This window comes from Trichosurus vulpecula, chromosome 4 (assembly GCF_011100635.1).
Source record: "Trichosurus vulpecula isolate mTriVul1 chromosome 4, mTriVul1.pri, whole genome shotgun sequence".
NCBI lineage: Eukaryota > Metazoa > Chordata > Mammalia > Diprotodontia > Phalangeridae > Trichosurus > Trichosurus vulpecula.
The window spans coordinates 65840212-65858115 of NC_050576.1; the positions used below are offsets into that span (position 1 = coordinate 65840212).

Consider the following 17904-nt stretch of genomic DNA (forward strand, 5'->3'; position numbering starts at 1 on the left):
CATTGTGGTTGATCTGAATTCTTAAGTATTTCAAAATTGTTTTCCTTTAGAATTTGTTGTTAATATAAATTGTTCTCTAGGTCTTACTTATTCATTCTGCATTGGTTCATAAAATCTCAGACTTCTCTGAAACTGCCCAATTTGTTTATTATTTATAGCACCATACTGTGCTCAACTATTCTCCAATTGATGGGTTCCCCATTTTTTTCTAGTTCTTTGCTATAAAAATGTACTAATATAAATATATTTTGTGTATGTATGGGTCTCTTACCTCTTTTTGGATAATTTTGACATACAGAACTATTTATGAGATAAAGGGAATGTGCTGTTTAAGTTAATAAGTCCATCATTAAGCACCTACTATGTAGTAGGCATTGTATTGAGTAGGCACTGGGGATAGAAAGACAAAAAACAGTTCCAGCTCTAATAGAACTTATAGTCTAATGGGAAAAGAAAACAGGCCAACAACTGTATATAAGAAAGACATGATGATAATAATAACATTTATATAATGCTTTCTATGTACCAGGTGCTTTACAATTATTATCTAATTTGATTCTCACAACATCCCTAGGAAGTAGGTGCTATTATTATTATCGTCATTTTACAGATAAAGAAACTGAGGCAAACAGAAATTAAGTGACTTGTACAGGGTCATACAGTTCATAAGTGCCTAAGGTTGGATTAGAACTCAGGTCTTTCTGACTCCAGGCCCAGGGTTCTATTCACTGTGCCACCAGCTATTTGGCATGTAGTAGGTACTTAATAAATACCTGACTGACAGCAGACATTGGATGAGGAGTAATAGAGTGTGATTGAACTTTACCACTTTAGAAAATGCGCTATGCAAAACTCCATCTTGAAGCCACAGTGTTTTCTTAGAGTCAGGGAACATAAAACATCCCAAAGGGAACCAAATCACAAAGTATGCCCCAATTGTTATGTCTCCTTATATTAATGTATAACAAGGTATATTTGATATTTTAAAGTTGAAATTATTATGAAAACATCACACATCATTCTTTTTCATCTTAATATATAATTTCAATCTATCCAATATCACTATGATTTTTTTTCTAGCAACTTACTAACCATATTCGAGATACATTGCCAAGCTTCAGGAGCAAGCTCCAGGGACAATTACTCTCCATAGAACATGAAGTAGAAGCCTACAAAAACTTCAAGCCAGAAGATCCTACAAGAAAGACAAAGGCTCTGCTACAGTGAGTTGTCACTGTCCTATCCTGTTCATAAACATCCTTTTAGTTTGATTTTTGGCTTCTTCTGTCTATTCTTGTCTTTTGTTACTACAGAAAGGAGTCTCCTGGAACTTCCTAATCTTTAGATGTTTAGATATTTGCCTTCACTATGTGATTATATTCTTAACTATTTTGTTTCTCCATTTTATGTTTTAATTTGGATCATTTCATTCAATCCTCTAACAGGTTTAATAGTAGTTATGCCATCTTGTTTTTGTTTTTGTCTTTGAGCTCTATAAGTAGGAATGCTCTTGCAGGAGAATATAAATCAAGTACAAAATTATACATGCTAATAATTTTTAGAAATATCATTGGTAATTAATTTAGCACACTGCTTCTCCAGGATTGCAATATACTTCCCAAGAGATTTTGATTTTTTAGTTGTGTGTTCTCCTTTCAGTGATCCTGATGGCAACCATTCCAAGCCTTGGAAGATGGTTTCATGAGGTGTTATGGCCAAATGCGTTTCAGTACCTGGTGGCTGATCCTCTAGTTATGAGCTTTGTTGAACTAAGCTACTCTGTTCCACACACAGCATTCCACAATTGAGTTCTTGCTTAATCAATGTATTCTCCAGACTGATAGGACTTTCCAGAAATAGTATACTCCTATAGCCTTTGTGTACTCAATATATCTCCTGAGCCATGATGAAACATTAGGGTAACATTTTAGTGCTGATATACTTCACTTGTAGCATTGTCAAACACTTACTAAGCAACCCATCACTACTAGGGGAGATGCTGGGAATAAAAGCTCAAAAGTGATATTGTCCTTGGTTTCTGCCCTCAGGGAACTTATATCTCTCAGAGAAAACAGCATAGACATACATTAGTAAATGTGATAAATCTATACGTCTATACACAGGTAATATATATTTCTATACAGATACACATATGTGTGCCTGTATACATATATATTGTGTATGTATATATGTATATATATAATATGTATACTCACATATACATGTGTGTTTGTACATACAGACACATACATGTTGTTCAAATGCAAAGCATATGTTTGCCAAAAAGACTATTTTATGGAGAACTAACACAGGACAAATGCTCACATGGAGGTCAGAAGAAGTGATACAGGGACACTCTCAAGGTTTCTCTTAAGAACTTTGGTATTGATTGTGTGACGTGGGAGACACTGGCACAGGACCGCTCAGAGTGGTGTGCCCGCATCAGAGAAGGTGCTGTGCTCTATGAGCAAAGCAGAATTGAAACAGTTCAAAGGAACTGCAGGATGAGAAAATTTAGAGAATCCACCCCAAATGTTCATGTTTATGCAGACTATTTGCGCCTGACCTGTGGTAAAGCATTCAAGCTCTTATTGGTCTGATCAGCCACAGCCAGACACGCTGAAACTTGACTCCAGCATAGGGATGTTATTTTGGTCCTCTTTGAGAATGAAGATCAACAACCAAACTCTCTCTCTCTCCCCCCATACACACATGGATATATGTATACACACGCATGTACACATGTATGTATATGTATACATATATGCATGTACATATATTATATACACACATACATACAGATACAAAGTAAATACAAAATGACTTGGAGGGCACTTGTAGCTAGAGGAACAGGAAAGATCTTATCTAGGAGGTGGTGGCTTTTTAACTTAGTTTGGATGTAAACTAGAGATGTGGAGAGATGGAGTTGAGGAGGGCCTGCTTTTCAGTCTTGGCTTCCGTTTATGTAAAGACATGGGGATGGGATGTTGAGTATGGGGAGCTGTGACTAGGTAAGAACAGCATAGATGTAAAATAGATGAAGGAGGCTAATTTGTGATAAATCTGGTAAGAAAAATAGATTGGAGCAAGACTGATACAGGCTTTAAGTCCCAAACAGTGCTCGTTTTTTTCTTCCTAGAAACAGTAAGGATCTACTGGAGTTAATAGGTGTGCACTGAGGTGGAAGTGTCAATATTACATACCCATGTTTTAGGACGATTACTTTGGCAGTTTTGGCATTAGAACCGGGCAGATGGATTAGAATGGGGACATAATGAGGCTGAGCGACCAGTTCAGAGACTGTTGCAACAGTCTAGATGAGAGTTAATGAGGGCCTGAACTATGGTGGCAGCCTTGCAAGTGGAGAGAGGGGGTGAATAGGAGAGATCACAAGGTAGAATCAAGACTTAAAAATGAATTAAAGTGTGCTATATTTTTAAATTTAAAAGAGGCTTTTAGCGTTTTATAATTATAATCACTAGTAAGCAAGGAAATGAAAGTAGGTTTTTATATTGGAATTGGAATCCGACTGTCATGCAGTGTTAACTGTCTCTGCTGGATTTATGTCATTAATCAATCCACAAATATTTTATTACAGATTTACTTTGGTAGGCATGATGTTAAGCTCTGGGATAAAAATCAAAAGCAAAAACAGTCTCTGCCCTCAAGGAGTTTACATTCTGATGAGGGAGACAAAATGTGCACAAAGAGGTATGGGCAAGATACATACTAAGTAGATGGACAGTTACCTTGTATGTTAAGGCTCTAATCACTAGGGAAAGGGAAAATCAAGTCTTTGCCTTTGTCAAAGAGGAATTTGAGCTGAGTTTTAAAGGAAGCCAGGTATTCTAAGAGGTGAAGGGAGTGCATTTCCAGCATGGGGACAGCCATCACAAAAGTGCAGAGATAGAAGATGGAGTCACATGTGAGGAATAGCAAGTAGGCCAGGATGGCTGGACTGTGGAATGCCTGGGGAGAGTAATGGCTAAGAAGGTTAGGATAGGAAGGGACTGGATGGTGAAGAGCTTCAAATGCCAAATGAAGGAGTTATATTTGTGCCTAGAAACAATATAGAGTCATTGCCTTTGTTTGAGTTCATTGACTTAGATCTATGCTTTAGCTAGAAGCCCTTTGGAAGCTGTGTGCAAGATGGATTGGATTGGGGAATTACTCGAGGCAGAGAGACAAAGTAGGAGGCTATTGCTACAACCTAGGTGACAGATGATGAGGGGTGCTGTGTGAGTTGAAAGAAGGGATGTATATGAGAAACATTGTATAGAAAAACTATATGTGATTTGGCAACTGATTGGTTTTGTGGGGTGAGTAATAGTGAAGAATTGAGGATGACAGTGAGGCTGTGAGCCTGGCTGACTGAGACTATGAGACTGGGTGCCCTCCACAATCATAGAAAGTTCAGAAGAGGAGTGGGTCTTGGGGGATAATATATGGAGGTCTAACCTTCCTCATTCTCCTTTGTTGATTCATCATTCATTTAATACCCCTTAACTGTGGTTATTTCCTAAGGTTCTCTCCTAGGCCCCATTCTCTTCTCTAACAATCTAATCGTGGAAAAAAGGAAGTAAATTTAGTCCGCCATAACCTATTCTTGATAAAGCCAAGTTGATCTTTATAATTGCTGATTCCCTTTCCAGATTTTCAACAACAATCTCTATAATGATCCCTTCTGGAATTTTCTCAACAATCAGTCAATTTCATTGGCACATAGTTTTCAGTCTCTGTCCCCTCCCCTTCCATCTTTTTTGTTGAAAACCTTCCGTTATCTCTATTATTTCTGTGACCATTCAAATTTCATTAACAGGGGTCAGCAATTAACATCTGCCGGTTCTGCCAGAACTTCCAAGATGAAGTTCATATGAGCCAAATGATTGAATTCATCAAGAGAGACCAAACAATCTCATATGCTATCTGCTTACTGTTATGAAAATGGAAATATTACTTGAATACTTTGAACAGTTATGATCAAAGGGACAGAATTCATTTAATGATACATAGGAATTTTAAGTATTTATGTCACTTTAAATTGTGTTCTCTATATAAACTATATAGTTCTGTATTTCCTTAGAGCCAAAAAGCATGCATTCTTAATTTTGCCAGTAGGTGCCACTAAATACATTAGGAAAATAATATCTAAGAATAAATGTAGTAAAATTCAGTTCAGAAAAGGAAGACTCTTCAATTTAGAAATTTTGACTTAAGCCTTTTTCCTTTAATATTATAGGATGGTTCAGCAGTTTTCAGTGGATTTTGAGAAGAGAATTGAAGGATCAGGAGATCAAGTAGATACACTGGAGCTCTCAGGCGGTGCAAAAATAAACCTCATCTTCCATGAACGATTCCCTTTTGAGATTGTAAAGGTGTGTGTATGTGCTGGAAGTTATTTCTTGCTCCTTTGGCTTTTCTCTTTCACTGTCAAAATCACTGTTGAGAAAGGATTATTTGAAAACAAAAGAGGGCAGCAACCGAGTTTCCTAATGAGACCCTTTTTACTCATGATTAAGTGGCAGAAAAGAAAAAGGAGAAATATTACCTCTTGGCAATTATTATCTGTACAAATACAGTTTACCTCCATGTTTGGTATTGTATGAGACATGATCTTTAACTTTTACTGGTTATTTTTCAAAACATCAAAACTCTTAGTTGGTCTGAGGCAGACTGTCATACATTTCTCTTTTCTTTTCTTTTCCTTTTTTATATAAAAGAACTTTAATCCTTTAGATAAGATAAAAATGGGATCCTTAGACATGCATAATTCTGAGTTATAGTAGTCGGTACCCACAATATTAATTTCAGTCACTATATAATGCTTCTCAAAACTTTATATTCCCATTTGCAATTTGGTTTTTCTTATTTAGGTCTTAATCTTTCTATTGAAAATTTTAATCAGTTGTTTAAAGCTAGAAGAATAAAAGATTATCTTTTGGTTTCAATTCAACAAACATTTATTTAGCATCTTCTTCCTAACAAATGAGTAAAGGAAACTAGGTAAGTTTTCATTTAGTTTTTAAAATTATAGATTACACATTTGTTTTCCTTTCAGTATCTAAGCTAAAATTTAACTTTGAGAATGCTGTTGATAATAATTCAAATAAGTCAATTTCAGTTAGGCCTCACAACAATCCAGTGGGGTGGGCATTAGACCCATTTTTAATTACTATTTTGCACATGGGAAAAATAAGTCTCAGGGACATTAAATGATTTGTCCATTGGCATTCAGCTAATAAATTTCAAGAAGATGAATTTGAACCCAGATCTTCCCAACTCCAGGGCTAGTACTCTCTCTGTTCTATACTCAATCACCAGCTCTTATAATTGAGGAAATACAGATTCACATAATCCTAGAGGTAGAAACACCTCTAGTGAGAGGCAGAAGACTTCAGTTTAAATATAAACTCATCCATTTACTTATTTACTTTTTATTTGCCTTTGAGGTAAATAACAGAATCAAATTTAGAGCTGGGAGGGACCTTCAAGGTCATTGAGTCTAACTACACAATTGAATGGGGAGGATACTTTGGCCCAGAGAAGATCTATGCTTGGCTCGAGGTCACACAGGAAGTTGGAATCCATTGCAAAATTAGATCCTTTATTTAAACTCAGATGCTTTCTTTCCAGATCCAATGTTCTTTCCACTGTACCATGATGCCTTATAAAGTCCCTGGGCTTCAGTTACCTCATCTGTCAAGTGAGAATAATGATTACCTTGCTTGCTTGAAAGCAGCAAGCTAGATTACATGAGCTTGAGAGATTCTTTCAAGTTCTAATACCCATAAGTATATCATTTAGAAAATTTCCAGTTGATTTTAGCCTGTGTCAAATAAAAAAAAAATTAGAGGGGTCTGGAAACCCCTGAAAAAACATTACCATGATCTGCCCAATAGAGGATTAGTCCAACATTAAAGGCTATAAATATTTTTAGAGCTAGGAAGGACCTTAGAGATGATATAGGCCTCCATTAACTACCTTTTACAAAAAAAAACCTTCAAATGTTTCATTTCTCTGTGCCATCTTCACAGGCAATTGTAATGGCTACCAAGAAGTGATAGTCATTGTTAAAATAAGAATAGATGACATGCTGAAAATGCATGGTAGGTGATACCCCTTGGTTATAGTATGGTTTCTTTGATTTAATGTTTTGAGTAAATATAATAAGCAACAGAATCTCTAAATGTCAGGGAAAAAAGAGATGGGCAGACCTTTTAAAATAACCTTTCTTATTTGTATGCTAGTAAGAAAAGAACTTGTGATTTCTTTAGTGTAAGGAACTCCTTGTATTGAAATTCCTTCTGCTAATGTATGTTTTGATCCATCTATGAATTAGTAGATGAGAACCTGGGGAGTTACCTACAGGTTAAATGACTTGCTCAGGATGGCATAGTTAGTAAATGTCAGTGGCAGTATTTGATGCCAAGTCTAGGCAATGCTTATATCCCAAGCTAACTCTATCCTTATTTGTAATAGAGTTACTAATACAGTCTTCTATAGCCACCCAAAACACTCCACCCTTGTTCTTGATCTTCATGTAAATAAAAGTTATGAACTTCTGGTTTTAGATGATGAGAAACATGGATCTACATTTCTGAATAACATTTAAGTCATGCTTGTTCCTTAATATTGTATTGTATTATTACTCAAAAGGAACTGAGCAGAATATATTCATGCCTCACTTTGTTTTCCTAGATGGAGTTTAATGAGAAAGAACTGAGAAGAGAAATAAGCTATGCAATCAAAAACATTCATGGTATCAGGTGAGTGATACATGGATTTCCTTGTGTTCAGTTATTGTTGCCAAAATAAAATGAATGTGTTTTTAATGTGTTACTGGTGCATAGAGGCAGGAGTCATTAATAGGAAATCCTATATCTAGTTTCTATAATGATACTCTTCACATCTTATGTAATCTTTTTATTTTCTTGCACGAAATTTCCCTTGTTTATAAAATAGGCGGATTTTAATTACTTTTCTTGCACAGAAGTGTGATGAAAAAAGAATTGTATTACTTAATTAAATCTCTAATTTCATCAATGTGGGTAGTCTTCCAACAAAGCAGATCACACTGTATTCATCTTATGCTATGAATTAATATGCTTTAAGCTCTGTTTTCAATTTTCTTAGTTATTTAAGATCTTTTATTCAGTCTAAACTTTTGATCTCTGTCAAATTGGGAAGAGGTTAGGAATAAGAATTGAAAGGGATTAATTTGCAGTCATTTTATACACATGCATATATGGCTAAGCATATGTGTTTGACTGTATTCCAAAATCAAATAGACTTTTTCAATGACACTTTAAAAAATATTATCTCCTCTACTCTCAATTAGAATTGACCATAGACAATGATTTTCTTCCAAACAGAGCTAGAGACTGAGTATGTGTTTCATATATAATCATACTTATCTTTTTGAGGTACCAGATTTTAATACACTCATTTTGGAAATATCCAAATTTGGATAAAGTAAGTCATTCAGTCAATAAGCATTTATTAAAAACTTACCATGTACCGAGCACTGGGATAAAAAGCACTGGGGATAAAAAGAAAGACAAAAAGACAAGATCCCTGTCCTCAAGTTGCTCACAGTCAAATAAAGAGGATCAAAGGAAAATAGTTGTAGGCATTGTAAATGGTGGTAACCTAGGGAAAGGCATTAGCACTTGGGAAGGGGAGGTCAGGAAAGGCCTCCTGCAGAGAGTGGGATCTTTGCTGAGTTTTGAAGAAAGAGAAGAAAATAGTTTTCTAAAGTATGTTCAGTCAGTGGTACAACTGTGAACAAAATTCAAATCTTTTAACTCTCAGATAAAAATCTGCTTTTCATTCTTTACTGCAAAGACCTAGCAGGAGTTCTTTGATGCTCTAGAAAGGACTGAATACATGCTTGTCAAATGAGTGATCAATCATCTTGTCTCAATTTGATTTTCTTCCAAGGCCCCTCTCTTGGCATCTGGATTCCTTTTGATTTTTTTAACATCTACATTTCTTGTTTCTACACCTATTATTTCTCCCTCTTGCCATTACAAGCTCTGTAGATTCCTTGCTTGATCTGCTATCCCTAGAATACAGATTTAAATCTGAAAGGAGTCCTAGTGTTCATTTAATTCACTTCCCTCGTTTTACAGATGAGGAAGCTAAAGCTGATAAGGTAAAGTGACTTGTAAATAGCAGAGACAAAATTTGGAACATGTTGCTTTCACTGTTAATTCTGGTTCTTCCCACTGTACCGCCACACTCTTCTTCATACTGTCTGTCCCTTATATCTAGAGGCTGAGACCAATCTTCATGCCAGAATTTTCTGATCTTGAGAGACTTCTCACGTTCCCCCAGCCATATTTTGGAGAAAAATTAAAACTAAAGAAAAAAAAGCACTTTATGAGTGCCCTTGATTTTGTATCAGTTATACTTTTGATCCATATAAATATTTTTACTCTTATTACAGCCAACTTTATTATTTTTGTTGTTCATTCATTCAGTCCTGTCTGACTCTTTGTGACCGTGTCTGCTAACTAACTGTGGGATTTTCTTGGCAAAGATAATGGAGTGGTTTGCCATTTCCTTCTCTAGTTTTATGCAGGGGTTAAGTGACTAGCCTTTCTTACTCCAGGCCCAGTGTTCTATCTGCTGCCCCACCTAACTACTCCACAGCACACTTTACCTGACAAGAATAAGGAATCTCCTCAATTTTTTGGTTTATTTTTTCCCCAATCACTTTTGTTCCTTCAATATTTTATTCAAAATTAAGCCTTGAATCCCCTCTTAATATTAGTTGTACAAGTACAAAGATATCTTGCTTCATGAAGTTTTGAAAAATTACATCAAATTTAACTTTTAAATTGAATTAGTAAATCTATAATATACTAAGTGCAATGATGATTTTAGCTATGTAAAAAAACAGTGGCAATGAGTTTGGATGCTTGTGTTTTGATAGTAATAATGACAAGTCTTACTTACATACAACTGTCTCAAGGCTTACAAAATGTTTTCCTCACAACAGTATTGCAGGTATTATTATTTCTATTTTACAGACCAGGAGATTAAGGCACTGAGAGGTTAGTGATTTGTCCTTTATCACACAGCTAATATGTGTTCAAGGTAGGATACAAATCCAGAGCTCCCAACTCTACATCTCCTGCCTTGTTCATGTACAAATACAGACATACCTGTATTCTATTTCGTCATGACCAAGGACATTGGCCATGAATATAGTTAATCATTGGGTTGATATTTTAGCATGTTAGTTCTCTTGTACAATATCTGCATGTAGATCATATCTATAGCCAGAATTTAAGGCCTTAAACATATTTAAGTTTGGGGAAAATTCTTCCCTTTTGCATATCTAAATTGTAGATGGGAGATCTTGAATCTTTATGGAAGCTGGACCTCTAGACTAACAGCCCTTTGGATAGCTGTCTAGTTGAATCACTAAAATCCCACCTTCTGCAAGCAGACTTCTCTGGTCTTTTTAATGCTAGCATGTTCTCCCTGAGATTACCTCCAGTTTACCCTTTACCCATCTTGTATGTACTTAGCTGTTGGTATTTTGTCTCTCTCCTAAGAATGTAAGCCCCTTGAGGGAAGTGACTATTGTTGCCTTTTTAAAAAGTCTCTACTACTTATCACACTGCCAGGCACATACCAAGTGCTTAATAAATGATTGTTGGCTGACTGACTAATACAAGGCTGCTGACAAGAAAATTAATGTATCGGTATACGTGTCTCTTGCATCTGAGGCAAGAAAAATGGGGCTTTGTTACTCTACTGGTGACCTTTGTATGTAGCAACACGGAACAATGGTATGGGAGTCTTTGTAAAAATTTAAAATTTGAGCCAGGAGCTTAAACTTAGGCTATTCTTCTTGGAATTTTACAAATTCACATTTCCTTAGTTACTTTTGGGAAATCCAGGGAGAAAGAAACTCAGAACAATTTAATTTTTGAGGTGGAAGAGACCTTAGAGATAATCTAATTCAATCTACTCATTTTATATACTAAGGATTGAGGATCACAAAGGATGTTTACCCAAGTTGTAGTTATCTATGTATAACTAGGTGATGGTAGAACTCCTATTGGGACTTAGGTTTCCTAACTCCTGTTCTAGACTTCTTACTGCTTCTCATTCAATGTTACTGGAATGTACGTACTTTGGAATCGTCTTGGATCATTTTATTAAACAGATTAGCTAAGTCTTTAACAGCTGATTGTCATTACAACATTGATGTCACTGTATACAATATTCTCCTAGGTCTACTCATTTCACTTTCCTTCAGCTCATATTAGTCTTCCCAGGTTTTCCTGAAGCCTTTCTCATTTCTTACAATGCGATAGCATTCCATCACAATCATATATTGTTCAGCCATTCTCCCAATTGATGGATGTCCCATTTCCCATTCTTTGCCACCACAAAAAGGGGCGCTATAAATATTTTTGTACAAATAGGTCTCCTCGCTTCTTTTTTTTATTTTTTTGGATCTCTTTGGGTTACAGACCTATTTGTGGTATTGCAGGATCAAAGAGCATGCAGTTTTATAACCCTTTGGGCGTAGTTCCAAATTGTTCTCCATAATGGTTGGACCAATTCACAACTCCACCTACGGTGAATCAGTGTCTCTATTTTCCCACATTCCCTCCAGCACCTGTCATTTTCTTTTTCTGTAAAATCTACTTTTGAATGACAGTTTTAAGCAGTGGTACTCTTTTCCAACTTTGTACATATTAGTTCACAGATTGGTATCTAACATGAACTATAAGAACTAATGACAACAGCACTATGTGCCTCAAAAAATTGCTTTGTGTTTTTTATTATCATAGATGGTATGGACTTAATGCTTTGTTTTTATCACCATAAATGCTTTAATCTTAGTGTTAAAAATAATATTATCTGATATATTGTTTTCTCAATTTACAGGACAGGATTATTTACTCCAGATATGGCTTTTGAAGCAATAGTTAAAAAACAAATTGTAAAGCTAAAAGGACCTTCCCTGAAGAGTGTAGACCTGGTGATGCAGGAGTTAATCAATACTGTAAAGAAATGTACCAAAAAGGTAACTTCCAAATGATTTCATTCTGGTCATTGTGGGCTCACCTGTTGACCTTCAAGTTATGTATATCCTTTGGAAAGTAACTTGTATCGGTATGCGCCTTCCATCTCCACCTACCATCTACATATAGATATTCTTTGGCACAGGAAAAGGATACTATTTTCAGGATACTGAAGAATGGAGTAGAAGGAAATATATCAGTGTGGTTACTTTTTTGAAGACTTTAATTTCATTGTGCTTTTTTTCTGAAGTAGATGCAAAATCACTTTCCATAGATCAGATTGTGCTGCTGCCTTACTCCTTCTCATCCCCATGCCTGAGTTTGTCTTGTCTGGGCCAAAGCTTTTATATCTGTTTAGTCAGTTTCCAATTGGCAGGCAGTGGAGTATTTCAGCATTTTGTTGGAACTCTGGTTTCCTTACAGTGGGGCAGTTCACAATCCATCTACACAATATCCTTTTGTACAACTTTGTTCATGTCCTTCCTTAAATCTGGTTAGCACAAAGATTCAAGACAATTCCAAAGGACTCATGATGAAAAATGCTGTCTACCTCCACAGAGAAAACTGATAAACCCTGAGTACAGATTGAAGCATATTTTCTTTAACCTTTTCTTTTCTTGCTTTTTCCCTCCTTTTGCAACATGGCTAATGTGGAAATATGTTTTGCATGACTTCATATGTGTTTGTTGTTTAGTAATTTTTTCAGTCATGTCGCACTCTTCACGATGCCTTTTGAGGTTTTCTTGGCAAAGATATTACAGTAGTTTGTCATTTCTTTCTCCAGCTCATTTTGCAGATGAGGAAGTAAACAAGGTTAACTGACTTGCCCAGAGTCACACAGCTAGTAAATAACTGAGACCAGATTTGAACTCAGGAAAATGAATCATCCTGACTTCAGGCCCAGAATTTTATCCACTGTTCCACCTAGCTGCCCATATGTATAATGGGTATCATATTTCTTGCCTTCTCAATGGGTGGGGAAGAATGGAAGAGGGAAGGAATTCAGAACTGAAAATAAATTTTTATAAAGTAGAATTTATTTCTTTATCATCTGCTCTCTTCTCACACAGACACCACCCAAGTTTAGGTCCTCATCATGTTTCATCTAGAAAACTGTAATTGGCCTCCCTCTCAAGTCCTCCCCTTCATAGAGCTGCCAAATGGATTTTTCCTGTAATGTCACTGTAACCATGTAATTGCCCTGCTCAGTGAACTCAGTTGCCTCAGGGGTCTTCTTGCTTTTGCTCCCATGTAATACTCCTTTGAACCTCTCTGCCATTGCACAGTCTGAACCCATCACTGGTATGTACCCCTTCCTGATCAATGACTCTTAGAATCCCTAGTTCCTTTCAAAATTCACCCCATGAACCACCTTCTACATGAAGCATTTCCTGTCTTCCCAGATGCTAGTAACTCATCCACCCTCCAAAATACTTTATATTATATATCTACATAATATGTATGTACATATATATGTATATAAATAGACACATGCTTATATATTACATGTTGTTGCACTTGATAAAAAATAAGCTTACTGAGGCCAGGAACATTTCTTTTCTCTCTTTATATCCACACATGCCTGCTACATGGTAGGCATTTAGACTGACTGGTACAGATTAGGCATATTGATTGATTGACAACCAAGTACTTTCCATCAATGATACAGACTGATTGAGATTTTTCTGGTCCTTCTTCTAGATAGCTTGACATTATATGAATACCAGTGGGGGATGCGGGCTGTCTCTGAGGTCCTCCTTCTTTCTCTCTACATGACTGGCCCATTTCCCCAGTTGTATAGTTCTCTGATAATAATCATTTACATGACATCTCCTGTACATTTTTTCCTTGGTACTATGATTTGGCCTAATTATGGCTGCCATGTAGCTTTCTAGTACCCTTTTCAACCTATAACTTTAATACCACAGGAAGTGGGTAAATCGGTTCCTGTTTCACTCCCAAATAGCATCATCAGAAGAAAACATTAAAAAAGTTAGGTGTTTATTTTTTTTCAAGGAGAAACTAGGGCCATTCAAAGAATTCTGCAGTTTTCAGAATCAATTTAACTCTCTGTCTTCCTTCCGTCCAGTCCTGGGACTAGTCTATTGTCTCTTTGCAAGATCTTTTCAATTATCTGTCCCGGTTGATCAGCTTTGCAGGCTGTCATGGTAGGGGCAAGAAACACTCTTTGTCCATTTGGTTTTTCTTGTGGGGACTGAAATTTTTGGTGTATGACAGTAAGACTGTGAGGAAGATCCGTGGTTGGTGTAGTCAGCTCCATGTCCTTTACAAGCAGGAGCATCTAGAAACCCTCAGCTTTCATAGGCTATCTCTCTTTGTTTTGGTCTCTGTTCTGGATATCTTTCATGATTGGAGGAAACACATGGACTCAAACACTCTGTGCACTGGTCCATTCTTAGTGACAGGATTATAAGACGACACTATTATAATTAATATCCAGTTCTGTATATTTCAATGGACAACTCATGCTAACATTGCCTTGCTGATTTATATGTACATCAATATGTCAAAGATCTGTGATTTCATTGGTGGAGTACTGACCCAAACTGCAGCCCAACTGTAAGTCTTAAGGAGCTGTCTGAGGCTTAGAGAATTTAAATGACTCACACTGCTAGTAAATACTGGAGCAGGACTGAAATTCACATCTTTCTTATCTTCAAGTTCAGAACTTTAACTCTTGTATTACATTGAAGATACCAAATGTTATTGACTGAAAAGTCCTATCCCTATCTATTTAATGGTTGATATGTTTTACAAAGATTATGTCTTTTTGGGTACTACTTGGTGAAATCTCATTTTACACACATCAGGTATACTCTTCGTAGATTACTATATAATCAAGGGGAAGAAACACATTAATGATTAATAAATGACGATGATGATAGCTAGCATCTGTATAGTGCTTAGTGGCTGCCAGGCACCATGCTAAGTGCTTTACAATTACTATTTCATTTGATCTCACAACAACCCTGGGAGGTAGTGCTGTTATTATCCCCATTTTAAAGATGGAGAAACTAGAGAAAACAGAGGTTAAATGACTTGCCCAGGCTCACACAGCTAGTAAGTGTCTGAGGCCAGATTGAAACCAAGGTCTTCCCAAATCCAGGCCCAATGCTTTATCTACTGTGCTACCTGCCCTTTCCCCCCACCCACAAAGAAGAGGACACGAAGAGGACGTATTTGGCCAGGGAACCTGCATGGAGGACATACCCATGGAGAACAGAAACTTGGGACACATATGGTTGGAGCATTTCAGGTATCCAGAATATCCTTCTTGAGCTCTTCCAAGAGGGCTTTTTGGGCTTGAAACCCATATTCATATTCCTCTTTGAGGTTTCAAGTGTGGGGATATTGACCATGTTGTCTTCTCGCGAATTTGTGTTTTGATCTTCCCTGTCGCCAAGATATTTCTCAGTGGTTGTTGTTTTTCTTTGATTCTTCTTGCTTATGTTGTTTGCCTTTTTTTTCTGGCTTTTACATTTGATCTCTGCTTCTGGGGCCTTGGGGGCGCTGTCCTAGACTTCTTGTGCTGGGGGCTAGGGGCCTGGTTACTGGTCTTTTGTTCTGGGGCCTCAGGTGCTGGCAGATGGACGTTGTAATGGTCTGGCAGTTTACCCGGTGCTGAGCTAGAGCTGGTGATGGCAGCTGTTGTGTGCCTGATGTTGGTGCTTGCCTGCTCCTCCACCCTGGGGCTCAGGATCTCCTGCTGGTCTGCTGAGGTGGGGCTTGCTGCTGGCTTGCTGGTATGCCTCCCATTCTGTACTGGTCTCCTTCAGCCGCAGCAAGAGGGACCTTTCCATTAATCCCCCTAGCCTCCCCTGCTAAAAGACTGCTTTATTCCATCTTTCTGCTGGCTCCACTATTCCAGGATTTTTCCTGGGGCAACATTCTCTGGGTTTTTCAAGGTCAATAAGGGAGGGTGAGATCGATTTACTTCCTACTCTGCCATCTTGGCTCCCAGAAGTTTAAATAGGTGACTTTCAAACATTCCATCTGTGGGCTGATAGCCCCAGGAGCAGCTGGTGTCACTGCCACAGGCCCGATGCAAGACAGTGCTTCTCTCTCACCCAGTTCTGACAGATTCCCCACCCCGCCCCTCCCCGCCCCACACTGAGAAGTCTGGGAATCACCACTGCTGCCAGTGATTCAGTCCCCTGGGTTCTATTCTGGCTTTGCTATTGGTCAGGTGTGTGCTGGTACAGCCTGTGTGCTAGACTTCATGGGTGTGTCCAGGTCTCATGAGCTCCTGGAATGTGCCCCTTCGTACGTATTTTTTGGCCATAAATGTTTCCTCTATAGATGCTCTCCATGCTGGTTCCCTGGCCAAACATGTCCTCTTCATGTTCTCTTCTTCAGGGCAGCAGGTGGCACAGTAGATAATGCATCAGGCCTGGATTTGGGAAGACCTAGGTTTCAATCTGGCCTCAGACACTTACTAGCTGTGTGAGCCTGGGCAAGTCATTTAACCTCTGCTTTCTTTAGTTTCTCCATCTTTAAAATGGGGATAATAATAGCGCTACCTCCCAGGGTTGTTGTGAGATCAAATGAAATAAAAATTGTAAACACTTAGCATAGTGCCTGGCAGGTACTAAGTGCTCCTCTCCCATCCCTGTGCAACATACCCTTCCTGTTGACCTTCCAGGTTGTTTTGGGCTGGAAATCTGCCACATTCAGTCTCTTTGTAGATTCTGCCGCTCTAGAATTTGTTCAGATTCACTTTTTAGGGGTATTTGAAGTGGCTTGGGGGAGAGCTCAGGTGAGTCCCTGCTTTTACTCCATCATATTGGCTATGCCCCCCTCAAGTGTCCAATGTAAAAGGATATTGATGTCCTATAGTGTTGTCATGCTATATATCACTCTTCTAGGCCTTACATCTTCATGTTCTAGCATGTTCTCTTTCTTGTACATCTCTGTCAGTCCCATGGTTACCAAAATTATCTCTGCTACTATATACTAGAGATCAGTGTCTAAAAAGTCATTCTCTGATGAGTGCAGTCAGGGTCTGTGAAACACCATGTCTAGCCAGACAGCTAACAAGAAGCACCTGAAAGCCCAGCCTACAATTCCTTTTGATATTTTTATTACCTTTCTCTTGATGCAGACATGGAATCCTTGCTCCTGGACATTTATCCTACTTGGGATTAGAAAAATTCTTCTTGATTCTGCCTCACTTCCTCATTATGAGTCTGTATCCCCCAAGCCTACTTCAGAGATCATACCTCTTTACTCCCTCAACAATACAGGAGCTTTGTTAGGGCTGAGGAAATGATGTTCTTTTTCCCAAGATCCTTCCCGATTGACATATAAAGGAAGCTGAGGGCAAAGACAAAAAATTAGGTCATGTGGTAAAAGGCAGGAGCCTCTAGCCCTGGCCCACATTATCCATTTGTCATGAGTACCTGCCAGCAATAAACTCACTGATCTTTTATATTATGTTCCAGCTAGTACAAACTTTGCTAGTCTCTTATAGTGTAGTGAACCAGCCCATCTATCATCTGTATACATAGACTACTTATCTCACAGAGTGGTTATAAAGAAAGGACTTTGTAAACCCTAGAAAGTTATAGTATAACAACTCATGTTTACTATTGTACTTTGGGCTCTTTTGAATAATAAATAGGCCTGATGCCTACTAAACTATTATTTCATTAAAATGATTATATTTAGAAAGCTTGCCCATATTCTTTGCTTCCCCTTAATTATCTTTGAGATGGATTCTAAAGATAGATATTTTTATCTCTGTAAAAACCTCTAAGTTAAATAATTTTTATTATCACAAATAAAATCATCTTATAACCATGCATGCCAAGTAATCAACACATTTTTAAAAAAG

The 17904-nt window shown here is 37.5% G+C and overlaps 1 protein-coding gene across 3 annotated transcripts in view; it reads left to right on the top strand.

The window, feature by feature from the left end:
- The window catches only part of DNM3 (dynamin 3), a 638732-nt gene that overhangs the window by 205935 nt on the left and 414893 nt on the right, over nt 1-17904 (top strand). For all 3 annotated transcript variants that reach the window (XM_036753297.1, XM_036753298.1, XM_036753299.1), the window contains exons 7-10: nt 1081-1223; nt 5240-5375; nt 7699-7766; nt 11914-12052. In XM_036753297.1, the coding sequence (XP_036609192.1) occupies nt 1081-1223; nt 5240-5375; nt 7699-7766; nt 11914-12052 (486 nt within the window). The remainder of the gene's footprint in view (nt 1-1080; nt 1224-5239; nt 5376-7698; nt 7767-11913; nt 12053-17904) is intronic.